The 17,593-nt window shown below is 46.1% G+C and overlaps 1 protein-coding gene across 1 annotated transcript; it reads right to left on the reverse strand.

Moving 5' to 3' along the window:
- Positions 1-4,649: 4,649 nt before the first annotated feature.
- Positions 4,650-15,715, reverse strand: LOC129548299 (short palate, lung and nasal epithelium carcinoma-associated protein 2A-like). Its single transcript, XM_088843635.1, has 7 exons — positions 15,634-15,715; positions 11,876-11,963; positions 10,126-10,233; positions 8,982-9,134; positions 6,052-6,171; positions 5,011-5,054; positions 4,650-4,786 (listed from the first exon to the last, which is right to left on the reverse strand). Exons 1-7 carry the CDS (start codon positions 15,713-15,715, stop codon positions 4,650-4,652), a joined length of 732 nt encoding a protein of 243 aa, XP_088699761.1.
- Positions 15,716-17,593: the final 1,878 nt, after the last annotated feature.

Raw genomic sequence — 17,593 nt, forward strand, 5'->3', positions numbered from 1 at the left:
AGACTCTATGGGGCCCGCTATCCAGGCACCCCTGACCCTAAGTATCTAGGAAGGACTCAGGCATCTAAAGTTTAGAACACCTTTCCGTTCCGTTGCTCAGTCGTGTCCGACTCTTTGCGACCCCGTGGACTGTAGCCTAACCAGGCTTCTCCGTCCATGGGATTCTCAAGGCAAAAATACTGGAGTGGGTTATCGTTTCCTGCTCAAGGGGATCTTCCCGACCCAGGGATCGAACCCGGGTCTCCCGCATTGGAGGCAGACGCGTTAACCTCTGAGCCACCAGGGAAGCCAAGGTAATGTTGTATAATTTTTATGGTAAAAGGCTATTACCCAAGTAGATAATTTCAAGAAACCTAATATACGTGAAGAGAACAAGGAAAATAAGTGAGGTTCAAGTCATGTGTGGTCTTAGATGAGTCCTTCTCCTTTTCTGGGCCACAGTCTCCCTAGACTTTTAAGCAAAGAGGTGATAATGATGACCTCTAAGCTCTCCTGCACCTTTGATGTCTGTTATGTTTCCAATGTGGTTGTGTGACCCTCAAGTAGATGTCAGAATGGAGGAGGAAGACATGAGTCTACAAATATGTTGTCAGGACTTCCTGTGGATTTGAATAGCAGGACCCGACTCATACTGGCTTCAACAAAAATAAAAAATCAGAAGCCAGAATTGTATTTGAACTGGAACATTTCTGTCAAGGAGGGCTTCAGGCACACTTGGATCAAGGCACTAAAGTGATACATTGACTCTTCCCCTTTGTATAGCTTCTTTTTTTAGTGGACTTTGGCATAATTGTGTCTAAATTCTATCTTTGAGGACAAAGCAGATCCAAGAAACATGTGAAGACCTAAAGCCCCCTTGTGAGTCATGGGATCTAGCCAATGATTTTCCAATTATTTTTCAAAGGACCAATACTAGTTTCCTTAATATTTTGGTTAATATTTTATATTCTTTATGTCTTCTTTATTTCATTTACTCCTGCTGTAATTTTTATTGTATTCTTTCAATGATAACTTTGGGCTTAGTTTATTCTTCTTTTAGTCCTTTAAGGTATAGTTGTAGGTTCTTCATTTGCATTTTTCTTGCTTCTTAACGTAGGCATTTATTGCTATTCTTCCCATATTTTAGGTTCTAAATAAATGAGTGCTGTGGATGTATTGTATAACTTGATGACCATTGCGAACACTATATATGTCGGTAACATCACACATCTTTTGCATATCATACATCTGTTATGATGTATGATATACAGGAATGTGGTAAAGAGAGCAAATTTTAAAGAGTCTAATCAGAAGGGAAAAGTGCTATTCTTTTTCATTATTTTTTATTGCATCTATATGAAAAGATGAATATTAGCTTAACCTATTGTGAAAATCATTTCTTAATACACAGAAATCAAACTTGCCTTTAACATATACAGTGATGAATGTCAATTATTTCTCACAAAAAATTGAAAAAAGTTTTAAAAAAGTGTAAACCATAATCATGAGAGCTGACACCTCCTGAACCCTCTGTCTGTATGGGACAATGATGACGAGGTAGCTTGGGCAGACCTACCAGCTGGAAAACATGGTCTCTTTATTGGGGAAACATTGAGGAGTGGCCCCCACTTACCAGGAGACAGGTCCTGAGCAGAGTCGGAGGACTGAGGAGGATTGAGAAGCTGCAGGGAGAGAAGGAATGATGACCAGGGGGATGGAACAGCCTGGACAAAGGCTCAGCACTGACCGAAACAGGCTACTGCTCAAGAGGAGTCCTGAACTGTGAGACCTCCTTGTGCACTGTTGTGGGAGTTGGGATTGTGACAAAATATAGACAAAGAGGAAAGCTCTCATCCCTTTGCTATGGCCAGCAGGGGAAGAACCAGCTCTGCAGGAGACTGACTTCAAATGGAATCCAGCTTTGCCTCTGACCAGCTGTGTGGCCCTGGGGAAGTCACTACACCTTTCTGAGACTCAGTTGCCACACCTCCTCCAAAGACCATTCGCAGCGTCACTCAGTGGAAATCAGAATTGATATACAGTGTATAAATATTGAATATGGGATTTCTCAACACCATTTGACAGTAATTCCAGTGTGCATAGGCTGACATTCATCTTGTGCTCGCCAGTGTCAGACTCTGGTTAAGCATTTTACACACATTGACTCATTGAATCATCATGACCGTCAACGGAGAGGTTTTGCTTTTATCTCCATGGGGCCAGGTGAGAGAACTGTGATTCTTGTAAGTTGCCTGAGATCACAGCTGGCAAAGGGCAGAGGCCAAGTCAAGCTCAGCTCTGTCCAGCTTCTCACCTCACGCTGTGTCAGCATCCCCAGCACAGCCTGAACTGAGGTCCTCTTGGGAGAGCTCAGGAGAGCCGGTCCAAGGCCCCCATGTGGCCCCAGGGACTGAAGGGCCCCTTGGGGTTACTTGACCCCGTGGGGCATCTTTCAGACAGAAGGCCTTTGAAGAAACAGCCGCTCATGCAGGCCTCTGTGTGACCCTGGCTTCTCTTAACCCGAGCCTCCCATGAGGACAACAGTGGTTCTTCCCTCACAGACTTGCATACAGCACTGAGATAGCTCCTTGGCAAAATGGGCAAATGTTCCCTGGGCCTCTTGGCAGGAAAGTGAGACAGCCTCCTGGAGAGCAGAGGCCCGGGGTCACTGAAGTGATAGCCTGGGTCAGCCCTCAGCAGAGGTGACACAGCTGTGAGTGAGGGGTGCTGTGCTCCCCACTGCAAGGCAAAAGGGAAACAGTGCTTACATGTTGCGGAGACAGAAGGGCCACGAGAAGACCTCATCAGTCCTGAGCAGAAGAGACCAAGGACAGAACAGTGGGACCTGCTGAGGCCCGAGGAGCGGTGGCTGAGTACTGGGAGATGGGATGTCAGCTCTCTGAGCCATCAGTCCCATAGATGCGGGTTTAAGTCCTAGTCCTGCCAGTGGCTACCCTGGAACTACCCTGCTACTTGATGAGTCAGTTGTCCTCTATGAGCCTCAGTTTCCTAATCTGTATAATGGGAACAAGAGCGGTGTCTCCTGGCAGAAAGGTGCTGTCAGGAAGTCATGAGGTCAGGTGTGCTGGCGAAGACAACTCTCCAGCATGGTGGTGGAGTTAGCAGAAGCAGAGTGAGGCTGTCTCTACATGAGCTCAGGGCACTTTCTTGCCCATCCTGGTCCTCAGTTTTCATGTTTGTAAGACAAGGAGGTGGGGCTGGATAATCCCCAGATTCCCTTCTAGCGCTGGATTCAGGTCTCCGCTGCCCTGGTTTCCCATACCTCATCTTCCCTGAAATCCCAATGGAAGGAATGCAACGGACCACACAGGAGGTGCAGAAATGGCTTTTTATTGCTGGGGTGGAGGGTGACGAGCATAGGGTGTCCTGAACGTGAGGAGGAGTATCTGAGACGTGTCCTTTGACTGGGCTCAGTTGTCACTCCTGGGGGATGCTGGCAGCACTGACTGTCCCAGAGGGAGACGGTACAGAGATTCAGTCCCATCCCCGGGAACCAATCTGGAAGGAGACCCCAGTGTGATGCATGGACACCCCGGGGCTCTTACCAGCTCCTGAGTTCACCAGACATGGCTGCAGGAGTACTTCCCCTAAATCCTGCGAGCTCTGAGGCTCAGGGAGGGACTGGCACCAGTGGTTTGGGGTCTCCCTCTGGCACCTGGCACTGAGCCCTCCTCATCCCCTCACCCCCAACCTCTCACCTTAGCAACAATGGTTGATGTGAAAAGACTGGTCAGGGCCCAGAGGAGAAAGGGTACAGGGCTCAGAATATGATTAGGATCATGGATCAGACTGAGATGTAGGTTGGGTCTCTATCTGTGACCAGTGCCAGGGCTCAGTCAACTACTGGGGTCAAAGCTCAGTCTGACTATTTTGGGCTCAGTTAAGGAGCAGAATCAGGTGCAGTCTGGGTGTGTGATTAAGGGTCTGGACTCGGTCTATGACCAAGATCTGGGCTCAGTCTGCCGCTAGAGAAAGAAGAGAAACCAAGCTTGTTTCTGCTTCTCTTCTGGCCCCTGTGGATGTGGGGGGTCTCATCCTCTCTCAGCCCAGGGTCCTGAGCACAGCCCTCACCAGCAGATGGGCATCCCAGCGGTTTTCCTTCTCTGTGCTCTTCACTTTTCCTGTTGGGTTTCCTGAAGTTCATCTGAAAGAAGTAGCAGTTCTTAACTCCTGCTCTGGAGAGCTGAACAGATGTCGGGCACCAGTGGCTGCCGTCCCCCCTCCAGCCGGGCAGCTGACAGCCATGGGCATGTCACTCCATCTCTCCGTGCCCCCGTTAGTTCTTCTGAAAAATGGGTATGACGCCACTACTCACCCCACAGGATCCTTGCAAGGGTCAAAGGAAATGGTGCAGTGAAGCACGGAGTGATTGCCCCGGGACCGGGGCCTTTGACTATTTTCCAGAAGGACTGTCTTCAGGTCCCTGACACTGTTTCTCACCCTGCTTCTGCTACCCAGAGCCCCAGCAACCCCAGTCACGCCAGAAACCCAGGTCAAGGAAAGTACCCGGGGCTGGAGGTAAAGCCACTGTTCCCCATAAGGAGGGAAAGGGAAGGGACGTGTTTCTTAACAATACCCACTGAATAGTAGGCTTTTTCTGCTTTTTCTTTAAATCCACTCAGCAGCTCAGCAGCGTTTACAATCTCCTTTCATCCGGGAGGGACCCAAGACTCAGAGAGGTGGAGCCAGTTGATGACTCCACAGTTGCTAAGTAGCCAGTTCAGCATTTGAACCCAGATCTGGCCCGTTCTCTTTCTCACATCATTCTGGGCAGCAGGTTCCATCACTGTGACAGGAGGAGCAGTAGAAACTCTCAGAGGACCACAGAGGCCATCAGTCTGCAGGGACCACCCCCAGCCACACTCTCCAGACTTGCTCAGGGTGAAGGGTCCTCAGCTTCTGCAGTGTCCGCTGACCAGACCTGCCAGTGCTGCAGGCATAGAGTGGCGTGCACCCTGCTCTGAGGCTGCAGAGGGAGCCCCCTCCCCACTTTCCCAGGCTGTGACTTACCAATGCGCTTCTTAACATACTCTGCATCCAGGCTTTCAAGGAAACTGCGGATAGTGGGCAAAGCTGAGGGTCACAAGGAGGTGACGAGAGACACACACACAGAGAAATGGAGAGAGGGAAGGAAGGAAAGAGGTCAGGAGGGAGGAGGGAGAGGGGAGAGGGAGAAGGAAGAGGACTGGTTATTACCCGCTGTGAGCACCCTGCCCGCCGCCCACAGAGATGCTCAGTGCTGGGGCCTCAGGACTTCTGACCCTAGGATTCTAGAACAGTGGAAACCTAGAAGGCCCAAATCTGAGAGCCAGAGGACACTAGGATCCTAAAACCTCAGAACATTAGAATTCTAGAACCTTAAAGAATCAAGACTTTTAACATTCCAGACGCTATGCCCTTAGAAACCTTGACCTCTGGACTCTGAAACTTTATAGAGTTACATGGGGCCCTGGGAACTATAGAGAAATGGTTTTCACAACTGTGTGCCTACAGTTCCCTGAGAAGGTTCTTAAAATCCGAATTATTGAGTGGCAGGTCTGGAGTAGTACCTAACAGTCTGCATTTCTCATGAGTGTCCATGGGAGGTCAGTGCTACTGGTCTGAAGACCATACTTTGAGCATGACTCAAGTTCAGTAAATCACAGAACAACATGAAGCATTTTTTTTTTTAAATAAAGCCAGATTCCCAGCCTCCTTCCAGAGTGACTAATATGGAACCTTTGGGATTTTGGGTACATGGTACATATGGCTTTTTAGATGAAACACATGAATCTGAAGTATTATATGTAGATTTTTTACTTTAAATGAATTCAATTTGTCTTTAATGAAGCAAAACATTATCTCAAAGACCTGCTGGCAGTCCATGGGTATTATAAACGGTTCAAGTGTGGGATCCAGTGATTTCAGCTGATGCTGGGCCCCTGCACTTCCTCCCAGGTCAGGTTGAAAAAAGGCGGCAGGTAGCAACTCACAGCCCAAAGGGAAGTTAGCCCCCAGAAAGGAGTGTCCAGAGAGTGCAGCCTACCCTGGGAAAGTCACCCCTGTCCCCACCTGGCCTGGCTCTGCAACCCCAGGAGTGGAGCATTCACCTCACAGTGTGTTACCAGGGATAATACTTCATTCGCGAGGTTGATCACAAATTCTACAACCTCGTTGAGCAGTTCAATGCGCCTGGAAAAGAGAGGAAACAGATGAAGCTCGGTGAAGTTGGCAAAACAACCAAGCAGGAGCAGTGGGAAGAGGGTGGAAGATGGTGGAGCACCTTGAAGTCAGGTGACTTGAGCCTCTTTCCAGGGTGATCATCACTTAGAACCCCATTGTTGACCAGCAGCCCACACCAATATCTCATGAGAGTCTCATCACAACCCTAAGACCTCATTCTTCCATCCATCCGTCCATTCTTCCATCCATCCATTTAGTCATCCTTTCATTCATTTGTCAACACATATCTAGACAACACCAACTATGTTTGCAGCTATGAAATTAAAAGACGCTTACTCCTTGGAAGGAAAGTTATGACCAACCTAGATAGTATATTAAAAAGTAGAGACATTACTTTGCCAACAAAGGTCCGTCTAGTCAACGCTATGGTTTTTTTTCTGTGGTCATGTATGGATGTGAGAGTTGGACTGTGAAGATAGCTGGTCGCTGAAGAATGGATGCTTTTGAACTGTGGTGCTGGAGAAGACTCTTGAGAGTCCCTTGGACTGCAAGGAGATCCAACCAGTCCATTCTAAAGGAGATCAATCCTGGGTGTTCATTGGAAGACTGATGCTAAAGCTGAAACTCCAATACTTTGGCCACCTCATGCGACGAGTTGACTCACTGGAAAAGACTCTGATGCTGGGAGGGATTGAGGGCAGGAGGAGAAGGGGACGACAGAGAATGAGATGGCTGGATGGCATCACCGACTCGATGGACATGAGTTTGATTGAACTCCGGGAATTGGTGATGAACAGGGAGGCCTGGCGTGCTGTGATTCATGGGGCTGCAAAGAGTCGGACACGACTGAGCGACTGAACTGAAATGAACTGAACTATGTGCCCGGAACCAAGGTCGACTGGGGACACAGTGATGAACAAAGAACAAGCGGCTCCTAACGTGGTATCTAAAATATTGGCTAGATATTGGCTAAAAGGTTCATTTGGAGTTCTCTGTAACTGCTTATGGAAAAGTCCCAAAGACTTTTTGGCCAACCCAGTGTTAACACATATTCCTAAGCCTGGCTCCTTCCCACCTTCAGCTCTCAGCATAATTGTCACCTCCTCAGGGCAGCCCTCGTGACTGCTTGCCTAAGGGAGGGTTTTGTGTCATAGCACCAGGTTAGGTGTGCTGTTCTGCACAGGGATGATTGCAGTCTAATATTCCTTGCAGGCTCTTTACTGCTGGACTGAATGCTTGCCTGTCTGCTTTTCCCTCCAGAGACTAAGCCCCACAAGAGCAAGCTCCTTGCCCTCAGTCACCAGTAAATTCTCCAGAGTTCAGAAAGGTGTCTGTGGCCTGGAGCAGATGCTCCACACATTTTTGGCTGAGGGAGTAAATGAAGCAAACATTCAAATGAATCCATAGTGACAACTTGTGACAGGCATTCAGAAGGGCAAGAGGAGAATCTTAAGCGAGAGAAGAGGAGGAATCTTGTTTTAGTTCCTAAATGAGGAGACAAACGTGGAAATGAGATGCAGGAAAGGTGTCTTAGGTGCCTGAGCAGCCCGTGCACGGGGCATGAGTGGAAGGAGTTTGTCTGAGTCACAGAGCAAAAGCTAGCAGGTCTAGGGCAACGTGGGCAAGGTGTGGATCCAGATCAGATAGAGCCAGATGGCCCTCAGAGGGCCTGAGATTCCACCTAAAGTGGACGGAAAAGCCACCAGTGTTTGGAGCAACAGAGTGGAATGCCTTTTGACAGATACAGACGCTGAGACCCAGAAGGCAGGATGATACCCTGGCGCTATAGGCTAGGCAGCGTCCAGCATGGCTCAGGCATTTGGACTTACATCTGTCTTTCCAAGTGATGGTAGGCTGCAGAGCCTATCTTTATTTTGGGGAGTGTCTAGGCAGCCTGTGGTCAGATCCCTTGTTGAGGCAGGATTCACGGACCTCTGCTCATGGCTCAACCTTGTTCCTTGCCAAGGCCAACCTTCCCCAACCTTCAGCTTCCAGACCTTTTCTCCTCTCCCAGCCGTGACCAGGATCAGCTTTCTCCTTCCATCCCCTTCCCTAAGCTAAAAATGCTCTTTGAAGCACAGTGTTTAAGATGTAGTTTTGGTGGGTTACCAGAGATCAGTGATGTAGATAGAGATGTTTAAGTTTTCAAGATCTCATTTTGAGAATTTCTCAGTGGGAAGAGGATGATTTGAGGATAATCTGAAATTATAGCCCATGGTAAGGATTTCCTATTCCTCTTGGCCCTCCTAACTAGAGGCAAGAAGGTAAACACAGTGAATTAGTATTACTATCATTATGATTGTTGAGGGACATTGTGTAATATGAGAAGGGTCAGTACCTTGAGTAGACATAACAATGTTAAATGTGCAGGCATCTAACAACAGAGTTTTAAAAAGCATGAAGTAAAGACACATGAAGTTGAAGTGGAGACAGCAATTCACAGTTATGGTTGGAGAGGTCAACACTCCTATATCAGTAAGGGGAAAAACCAAGAGACGGAAAGTCAGCGTGGATGTTATCATTACCTGAGAGCTTAGTCTGTCCCAGGCTGTATGCGAAACACTTGATTTTCTCATTTGGCCAACACAGGAGGCTATGAATTAGGTATTATTACCATCCTCTGTTTACAGATGTGAAAACAGAAGCTTCTAGAGTCTACATTGATTACAAAACCACAAGTTAGTGGCAAAGTGAGCTTGACTTCAGAATCTGATCTCTTCTTTACCATACTCTGCTCCCTCCTGGGTAAGGAGGAGGGCTAAAATTTTGGGATCCAACTCCTCCGAGATCACCGCTCTGCTAAGGTGTGTGGACCTGACCTGCCCGGCACGGTGAGTGAGATGCTGTGTTGATCGTTCCTGCGTTCATCCACGACCACCTCAGAGACACCACGGTCTCTATCCGTTTCAACGCTGACGCTATATCTGGGGACCCAGTTGAAGGCCAAGCTGACAAACTCACCCAACACAGGGCTGCAGAGAAACAGGTTCACAGTTAACAGAGTTGGAGAAGTCTCTTCACATTGTCCGCTTTAGTCTTTCTCTTGTGTGGGCATTATATGGATGTCTATGAACGAGGCCAGGGAAGCCTGGCGTGCTGCAGTCTGCAGCTGCAAAGAGTCGTACAGAACTTAGTGACTGAACAACAAAGACAATGTCAACACTGTCTGTATTCTTTATGGACGCTATATTCTTACATTAGGAGTTTCTTCTCCTGAACACAAGGGTTTGGCTCATGTGACATTTCTATGGAGTACCACTCTGATGATTAAAATAAAAATGAGCTAACATTTCTTAAGCAAAATGCTACATTAGGAATTTCAAAAAAAGTATTTTACCTGGATTAATCCATTGAATCTCAATAGCAACACCATGAGAGAATATTGTCATCTCTGTTTTCTGGATGAGGAAACACGGCATAGAGAAGTTATATAACTCTCTCACGATCTCATAAACAATGAATGAGGAAGTCATATGCACTTTAATTTATAAAGACTCCCACAATCCTCATTTTACGATCTCTTTGTATCATCAAAGAAATTAAAATACTTAGATATTATATTTTCCATACAATTTTCACATGGTCTTCATTACATACTGTACACTACTATATGGCCCATACTTGTCACTTCCATTTAAAGAGAATCTTGAGAGAGGAAATGATGCTGGAGGAAACTTTACCAAAGAGTTATAAATGTTCATGTTTTCTCAAGTTTTATAATTAGATAAGTGTTATGATTTTAGAAATGTATTTCATGTAGGATTTTTTAAAAAAGAGATTTGATTACGGATGATGTTTCTTAGAACATTATGAAGGTTCAGATTTCGGAGTTGCAAAGGCCTCGTTATTTTATAGATTGGGAGACTAAGGCAGCAGTGTGGAAAAGTGCCTGATTTCAGATTGGAGAATTACTGGCCATACAACACTGCCTCACCCAAACCTCAGATTCTAATTCATACTCACAGGGGCACGTTGACTTCAGCAGTGATGGGGACCCTCACGTTAACGCCTTTGCCATCAGGAGTCACTTCGAATGTGATATCCAGGTTGTGCAGGTTACTGATATACACTCTGTGTAAAAACCACCATTCACCCTTATCATTCCTCTTGGCAGGCACTGCTGGGCTCTTCTCTATGCCAGAGTTGTGCTGAGCAGCTGAGCCTCATGGACCTTGCCTGCTTTGGTCTCATGAGAGCCATGCTCAGGGGTTGGATTCTCTCCATTGGATGGCATGGCAGACTGAGGATCAGACAGCTGTGATTTCCCTCAAGACTCCAAAGGTGAATATGTGCGAGAGCCAGCATTTTTTTTTTAAATGGAAATACAGTTGATTTGGGCTTCCCAGGTGGCACTGGTGGTAAAGAACCCGTCTGCCAATGCAGGAGACATAAGAGAAGTGGGTTTGATCTTTGGGTTGGGAAGATGCCTTGGAGGAGAGCATGGCAACCCACTCCAGTGTTCTGACATGGAGAATCCATGGGCAGGAGCCTGGCAGGCTACAGTCCATAGTGTTGAAAGCAGGACAGGACTGAGTGACTGATCATGCACACGTGCATGGTTGCTTTACAAGGTTGTGTTAGCTTCAGGCGTGCAGTAAAAAGGTTCAGATATATAGATATAGATGTAGGTATAGATATATAGATACAGAGGTATTTTTATTTCAAATTCTTTCATTTATGGGTTATTACAAAATATCGAGCATAGTTCCATGTGCTATATAGTAGGCCCATGTTGGCAGTCTATTTTATATATATCATCGTGAATATATTAATGCCAAACTTCTATTTATCCCCCATACTGCTTTCCTGTTAGGTAACAATGAATTTGCTTTTTACGTCCATAAGTCTGTTTCTGTTTTGCATTAGTTCATTTGTTTTATATTTTAGATTCCACATATAAATAGTATAATATGATATTTGCTTCCTCCATCTACTTTCTTGACTTAGTACACTTATCTCTACATCCATCCATGTGGCTGCAGATGGGATTATTTCATCCTGTTTTATGCAGAGCAAGAATTTGAACCCAGAACTTCTTGACTCCCAGACTTCACATGTGGAGCTACCTAATGTGGTGTGAACTCTAGTTTTCTCTCTCCTGAGGCCATTCAGAATTTTATACTCAGGTTTTTTAGGGAAGAAACATCTTATTCCTTTGGGATGGGCCTTTCAGTTCAGTTCAGTTCAGTTCAGTTCATTTCAGTCGCGCAATCGAGTCTGACTCTCCGTGACCGCATGAATCACAGCACGCCAGGCCTCCCTGTCTATCACCAACTCCCGGAGTTCGCACAAACTCATGTCCACAGAGTCGGCGATGCCATCCAGATATCTCATTCTATCTCGTCCCCTTTTCCTCCCGCCCCCAACCTTTCCCAGCATCAGAGTCTTTTCCAGTGAGTCAACTCATCGCATGAGGTGGCCAAAGTATTGAAGTTTCAGCTTTAGCATCAGTCCTTCGGCACAAGCAAATAGGGAGCAGTAAAGGTGAAGAGAACCTTCATTCTGACCCTGAAATCATAGAAGGAAAAAGCCCCAACTCATGAGATACCAGACAGGCCCTGCAGCCCTGATTAATTTCCCCAGGCTCTGGCAGAGTTGGCCTCACTTCTGCCCTGCAAGAACACACAAGGTTCATTCATCTTTATTTCTTTGATATTAAACTTACGTCCCCAAAGAGATGTATTAAAATCTTCAACATGAAGCATCAACTCACCCTGTAAGCCTGTTCACTACTTGAAAAATTCCAGAAATGAGTTGTTCCAACAAGTTCTCTGCTTCCTGGACCTTCTCCGGGAACTCCTCTGAAGTATTGGTTTCCTGGAGAGTCTTCAAAAACAGCCTTCAGTTTCTGAAAGATAGCTGCAAAAACAGTCTCCATTTAGTGTGGTGCACAACTTAGGAAGCAGCTCCTAGGCACACGGTTCTTGATGAGGCTATTTGCCTATGCTATTTCACTTCATCTTTATGGCACCTCCATAAAGTAGCTATTACTGTTATCTCTCCTTTCAAATGAGGACGCAAAGGGTCAAATGATTAAGAAATGGGCCAAAGTCACACAGCTAGGAGGCCTTGTTCCTTGTATGCTGCCTTCACGCTAATATATATCCATCATTCATCAACAAAGCAATCAGTCCACTGAGAAGGCAATAGATATTGATTACACATCAGTTTCTAATAGAGAAGCATTAATGAGTTGCTCACATAAACAAAATAAACTTAGAAAAAAATAAGGAAAGGAAAATCTAGAATCAAAGGGAACATAAAACTCCAAATCATTACAGTGGCAGGTAGGAGTCTCTGGATATTGTATCTTTGCAGCAGGCCTAGAAAGCAGTACTTCATTCAGGAGCAGGAGGACAAAGTGACTTAATGGGGTTGCTTTCAGAGAAAAGAGGGATTTGATAGAGGAAGTGACATGGCAGATGTAGAATGGCACCTGTGGAAAGAGTTCAGAATATACATGTAGAAAATAATTCAAATGAGAAACTACAGGGTGACAGCTAGCTCACAAGAAAACAAAAATCTACAAGAAAAGATACATAATCATAGTAGCGCAACGTGGCTCTGCCATGGACAATATCTACCTAATTAGAACAATGAAAACAGAGATGGAAACTACAGCTGGTCATGTAACTTACTAGGTGACCTGAATTCAAGCACGTGTGCTTCTGAGCTGTTTCACCAGCAATGATATTGGAAAGTGGGTCCCTTCTGTATCTTTAAGGTTGCCTAAGCCCTGGAAAGGTTTGAAGTGCAGTCATTTATGGAAATTAGTTTCTCCTATAAAGCACATTTGTCAGTGTGCTGGTAATGTTTCCAGAAAATGAAAAGAAGGCCAAGTTCTTTCAGGAAATCTGAATTACAAGGTGATCTGATTAACTAGAAAGGTAGGTAATTTTAAAGCTACCTAAGCTAGGTGGGAATCCTTTTCCAATTAATCAATACAAATTCCTAAGAAAATTGAATGACCCAACAGAAAAATATGCTACTAATTTAAATAAGATATTTAAGTTAACTTACATAAATGGATAATAAAATATCAATAAATGAGTGAATGTCCTAATTAAACAAATGCTGAAGTGATTTATAACCCAGTCATCTGTGAGATTGGCAAAACAATCTGTTGTCCGGACAAGTATTGTCAAAGAAGTAGGAAAAAAGGTACTCTCACACTGTATTGGGCGAAATTTTAACATAGGGGATTATTTGTCAATGTCTGCTATAATTTACATTGTGCATACCATTTGAACTTATAAAATGTCACTTTTAGGAATTTATCCTATGAATATATTAGAAAAGTTAACCATGATATAAGATGAAAAGTTATACACAGTTAAGTATTGCTTGTTTCTAGAAAAATAATAAATAAGTAAATGAACCATGAGCCAATTAGCCACCTGTCAGTAAACCACCCATGAGGAGCAGCCCCTGCTGGCAGCCTTTGCTGACACAGGCATAGGATGTAGGTGGCAAGCTCCCAGGTGTCACAGATCATCTGTTAGTGACTCACTTTCAAGTGTACTGTCAAAAGTGTCAGGTCCTTTCTCAAGACCAGATTTCAGCTTCCTCAGAACATCCCTGCCAAGATTGTCAAGAGGAGACGCTGAGGTCCCAGCGAGCAGGCTACACAAGAGAACAAGTTTCCAAAGCTGAAACATCTTGTCCTGACACCTGGACAGTCACGGGAGGAAGAGGAGTGAGAATTTTCCAGAGGGAAACAGGATCTTGGAAGAGCACCTATCACTCTTACCCTCAACAGACCTTGAAGATAGACGTGGTTACCTCCTCTCTTCCAGACGGGCAGTTCAGGTCAGAAAACTAGAGCAACTTGCCCAGAGATGCACAGCCAATGAGTGGAGGAGCTACTGTCTGAAAAGTCATGCTTGACTCCAGGTCAGTGCTCTTTACTAGAGGTCCTTTGCACATGGTTGTCTCTCTGCCTGGATCATTTCCCTCTTCTTTTCATTTTTACCTGAGTCACTTCCTACTGACTCTCTAGCTTTAGTATTACATCTTGATGTCTATGAAGCCCACTCTAGGTGACTCCCCAAGATCTAGGTTAGAGGGTCCGCTGGTGGAGTGGAGATGGTGATCCTGATGCCCCTGGGTACCTATTAGTGACAACTTGGCTGCCTTTCCTAACAAGCTGTGCACCAATTAGAAGAGGGATTGTGACTTGTTTCACTGTTGAATTCATTACACATAGCAAAAAACAAAACAAAACCCTGCTCCTAGTAGAGCACAATAAAATGGTTTGCTGAATAAAAGTGTGAGCAAATAAATGGACACCACATCATGACCCTGCATAGCTCATCAGTTTGACTCTTCTCCTAATAAAAGCTATTTCTCAATTTATTCTATTCAAAATAGTAACTAACTGGATTACTCCATCCCTCTCCCTCTTGTCCCCAAAGCCTTCAGAAGGTCTCCATGAGAAGTGACATTAAGGGGGAAGCCCACCATTCATAGGCTATGAGAAAAATACTTACAAAATCCTTGCTGTCTTGTATAGTCTCCTGAATTCTGCGGGGTGGTGATGGCCCTTCTACGATGGTAATGGAGTGGGAGCCTTTCCCGGAAACAAGCCCTGGGTCCAGAGCCGTCCAAGAGGACTCGAATGAAAATAAGCCCTGTCCAGAATGAACACAGAGGTTTCCAAAGCAACGGTCACCCAGGATGCTTGATTTGAAATGGATGGATATGGAGAGGACTTTGTGCCAAACTAAGAGCAGGTTCTCATGGAGCCTCCAACTGCTAAGATGGTGGCCATGAGGATGCGGGGCTGGGATAAAGACTGAGAATGGATGAATTGAAGACTATTGTGGTAAAAGGACCCATAGTGATCACCCAGGCTAATTCTGTCATTATTTTGAAACTCAGGCTCAGAGAGGGGAAACAACCAGTTTGAAGTCACCCACTTACACAGGGACAGTGATGGGGCTAGTATTGTGGGCTTATAGAGTCAGAGTCTGTGTCCAGTGATGTCATTTTTTCCAAACCTTCTCTTGTGTCTGAGTGCTCTCTCCAACATCCCTCAAGGTGGAATCAGCCTCAGGGTAAATATTTGCAGTGATGTATTTTCTGGACCACCCTCCCCCTTTGGGCTACTCTATTTAGTCAGTAGAGTTGCTTCCGTGAGTGAACAAGATCTGCCTCCATATATACCCTCATATATGCTGTATCCCTGTGTATGGTTGCCCCCCGACTTCTCTGCTGTCAATGAGTTAGCCAGAGGTTGAAGCTCTCAGCTTCAAAACAACATCCCCATCATGGCCGCTGTGTCATCTGCTCACTGACCCTTCAAACCCATCTACCTCTCTTTCCATGGTCCCTGCTCTTCCTTCTGTTCCATAAACATGTTAGCCTCTTTGCTGCCTTAGGTCTCTGCACAGACCATTCTCTCTTCCCTAAACTTTCCTCTCCAGCTGTCTGTGGTCTCAACATCACCTCACAACCTCCATAAATGCTCACCTGAAGTGGTCCCTCCGTTCTTCCTTGAGCTCAGCTCAAAGAACACCATGCCTGTGATCCAGCTGTTCTCACCACCCCACATGATGCATTAAGTACGTTTGAAAGTATAGATGCCTGAACCCCTCCCTAGATACTCAGGGTCAGGGGCTTCAGGGTGGATGGTTAGAAATGGAAAGAACTGGACTGGTGGCTCAAAGGTACTTTCTACCTTGAGTTCTAAGAACTGTGACACCGATGTCATCCCTTGGAACCACTACTCTGCCTAAATATGACCCTCACAAACCTAGATGCTTATCTTGCTTTATCTTGTTTCATCTAGTCAAGAGCCAGGCAGGGGTGTTATCGCCCCTTTTCCTGGCTGGGGAACATGAGGCTCAGAAGGGCAGGATGACTCGCTCAAGGTCACACAGATGGGAAGGGGCAGAGCTGGGGAGTGCACCCCTTTCTGCATCCTCTCCCATGGAGATCGGCTGTTCACACTCTCAGCCTCTGGGGGCAGCAGCGAGTCACATTCTTTGGTCAAAGTGCCCAACACCCAGTAGGTGCAGGCAAGTGCCTTCCCTGGGCCTGGCAATTCAGGTCGTCTTTCACCATTGGTGCTCACAACTACCCCACGAGGAGAAAATTGAAGTTGAGGAAATTGAAGTTCAGGGAAGGAGGGTGACTCTCCCAGGTCTCATAAGGACAGGAACCAGTACTTGCATACCCAGGGAAGGATCTTTCACCCAGCTCACAAGGCCAGTTGATGGAGCCGGAGAGTTTCGGTCTTGAATTATTTATTCTTGACCTCTGTTGTTTGAGTTGGTTGTAATGCCTGGTGCACTGGGCCTATGTCAACCTGGAATACACGGTCCAGGAAGCCCAGATGGGTGCCCACTTGGCATCAGGCTGGGAGCACCGGTAGAGAGCTCCAGGTCACCCAGGGTCAGTCTCCTCTGTTTACCCATCTGCCTCTCAGCAAGGACCTGTAGCCCAATCTTTGACATGAATGCAGCCAGGACAAAGTAGGGATACAGCCAGAGTTTGGGGAGCTAGTTTTCCTCATGCTTACTGTGGTCCCCTCACCAGAGCACAGCCCAAGTGCCCAAGCCTGGACCTGGGGCATAAAGGACCGCACCCAGCAGAGCCTTGGACTCGTCAGCAGACTAACCTCCCGGGCTGTGTCCAGTTCTGCAAACATCAGACATCCCTTTTCTCCTGCCTGTGGGCACAGAACTGAGGGCTGTGCTGAAATCTTGTGAAGAAAGTTTCACCCGCCTCAGGAACATAGCTCAGGAGGCTGAGTGTGATGTAATGGGCTAGGACCTGGCATTGGCCCCAGGCTTCACCTGTCTCACTGTAAAATGGGTAAACAAACCTGTGCTTGCATCCTGGTGGCAAAGTGGAAGTTAAAAGCATACCAAAGGGGTGGCGCTCATACCCTGGCTGAAGTGTTAAGGCAGCTGCATTCGAATCCTCTCTCTTCTGTTACTGGTTGTACAGCCTGGACAAGGACCTTCATCTCCCTGAGCGTCAGGTCCCCTGTGTGTGAAATGAGTCTAAAGATTGGACTCTCCTCCAGGTGTGTGGTGAGGATGTGGTGGGATAATGTGTATGAAGGGCTGAGCATGAAGTAGGTCCCTGACATGCAGTAACACCAGTGCTGAAATGATGATGACAGCTGTTTCTGTTGTCAGGCCATTTCACTCCCTCCACCTCCGGCCTCCCATCGATACGTGGTCCCACCCCAGAGGGTTATTGAGAGGACCAAGTGAGAAGATAATACATCCGATATGCTTAGTGCTTAATCAATGGCTGTTTCATTTCTTACTTTTGTGCAGCAAAGACTGAATGAGATAAAATGGCTGAATTCTCCAGTATGCGGTGTCCACAAACTCTGACACTCAGCAAATACACATTACAGCCCTAGGATGCATTTTCCTTATTGCTGGTTAATTAGGCTGTACACGTTTAGACATCC

The sequence above is a fragment of the Moschus berezovskii genome, chromosome 15 (assembly GCF_049115385.1).
Source record: "Moschus berezovskii isolate FMDL1 chromosome 15, NW_MosBer_1.0, whole genome shotgun sequence".
Lineage (NCBI taxonomy): Eukaryota > Metazoa > Chordata > Mammalia > Artiodactyla > Moschidae > Moschus > Moschus berezovskii.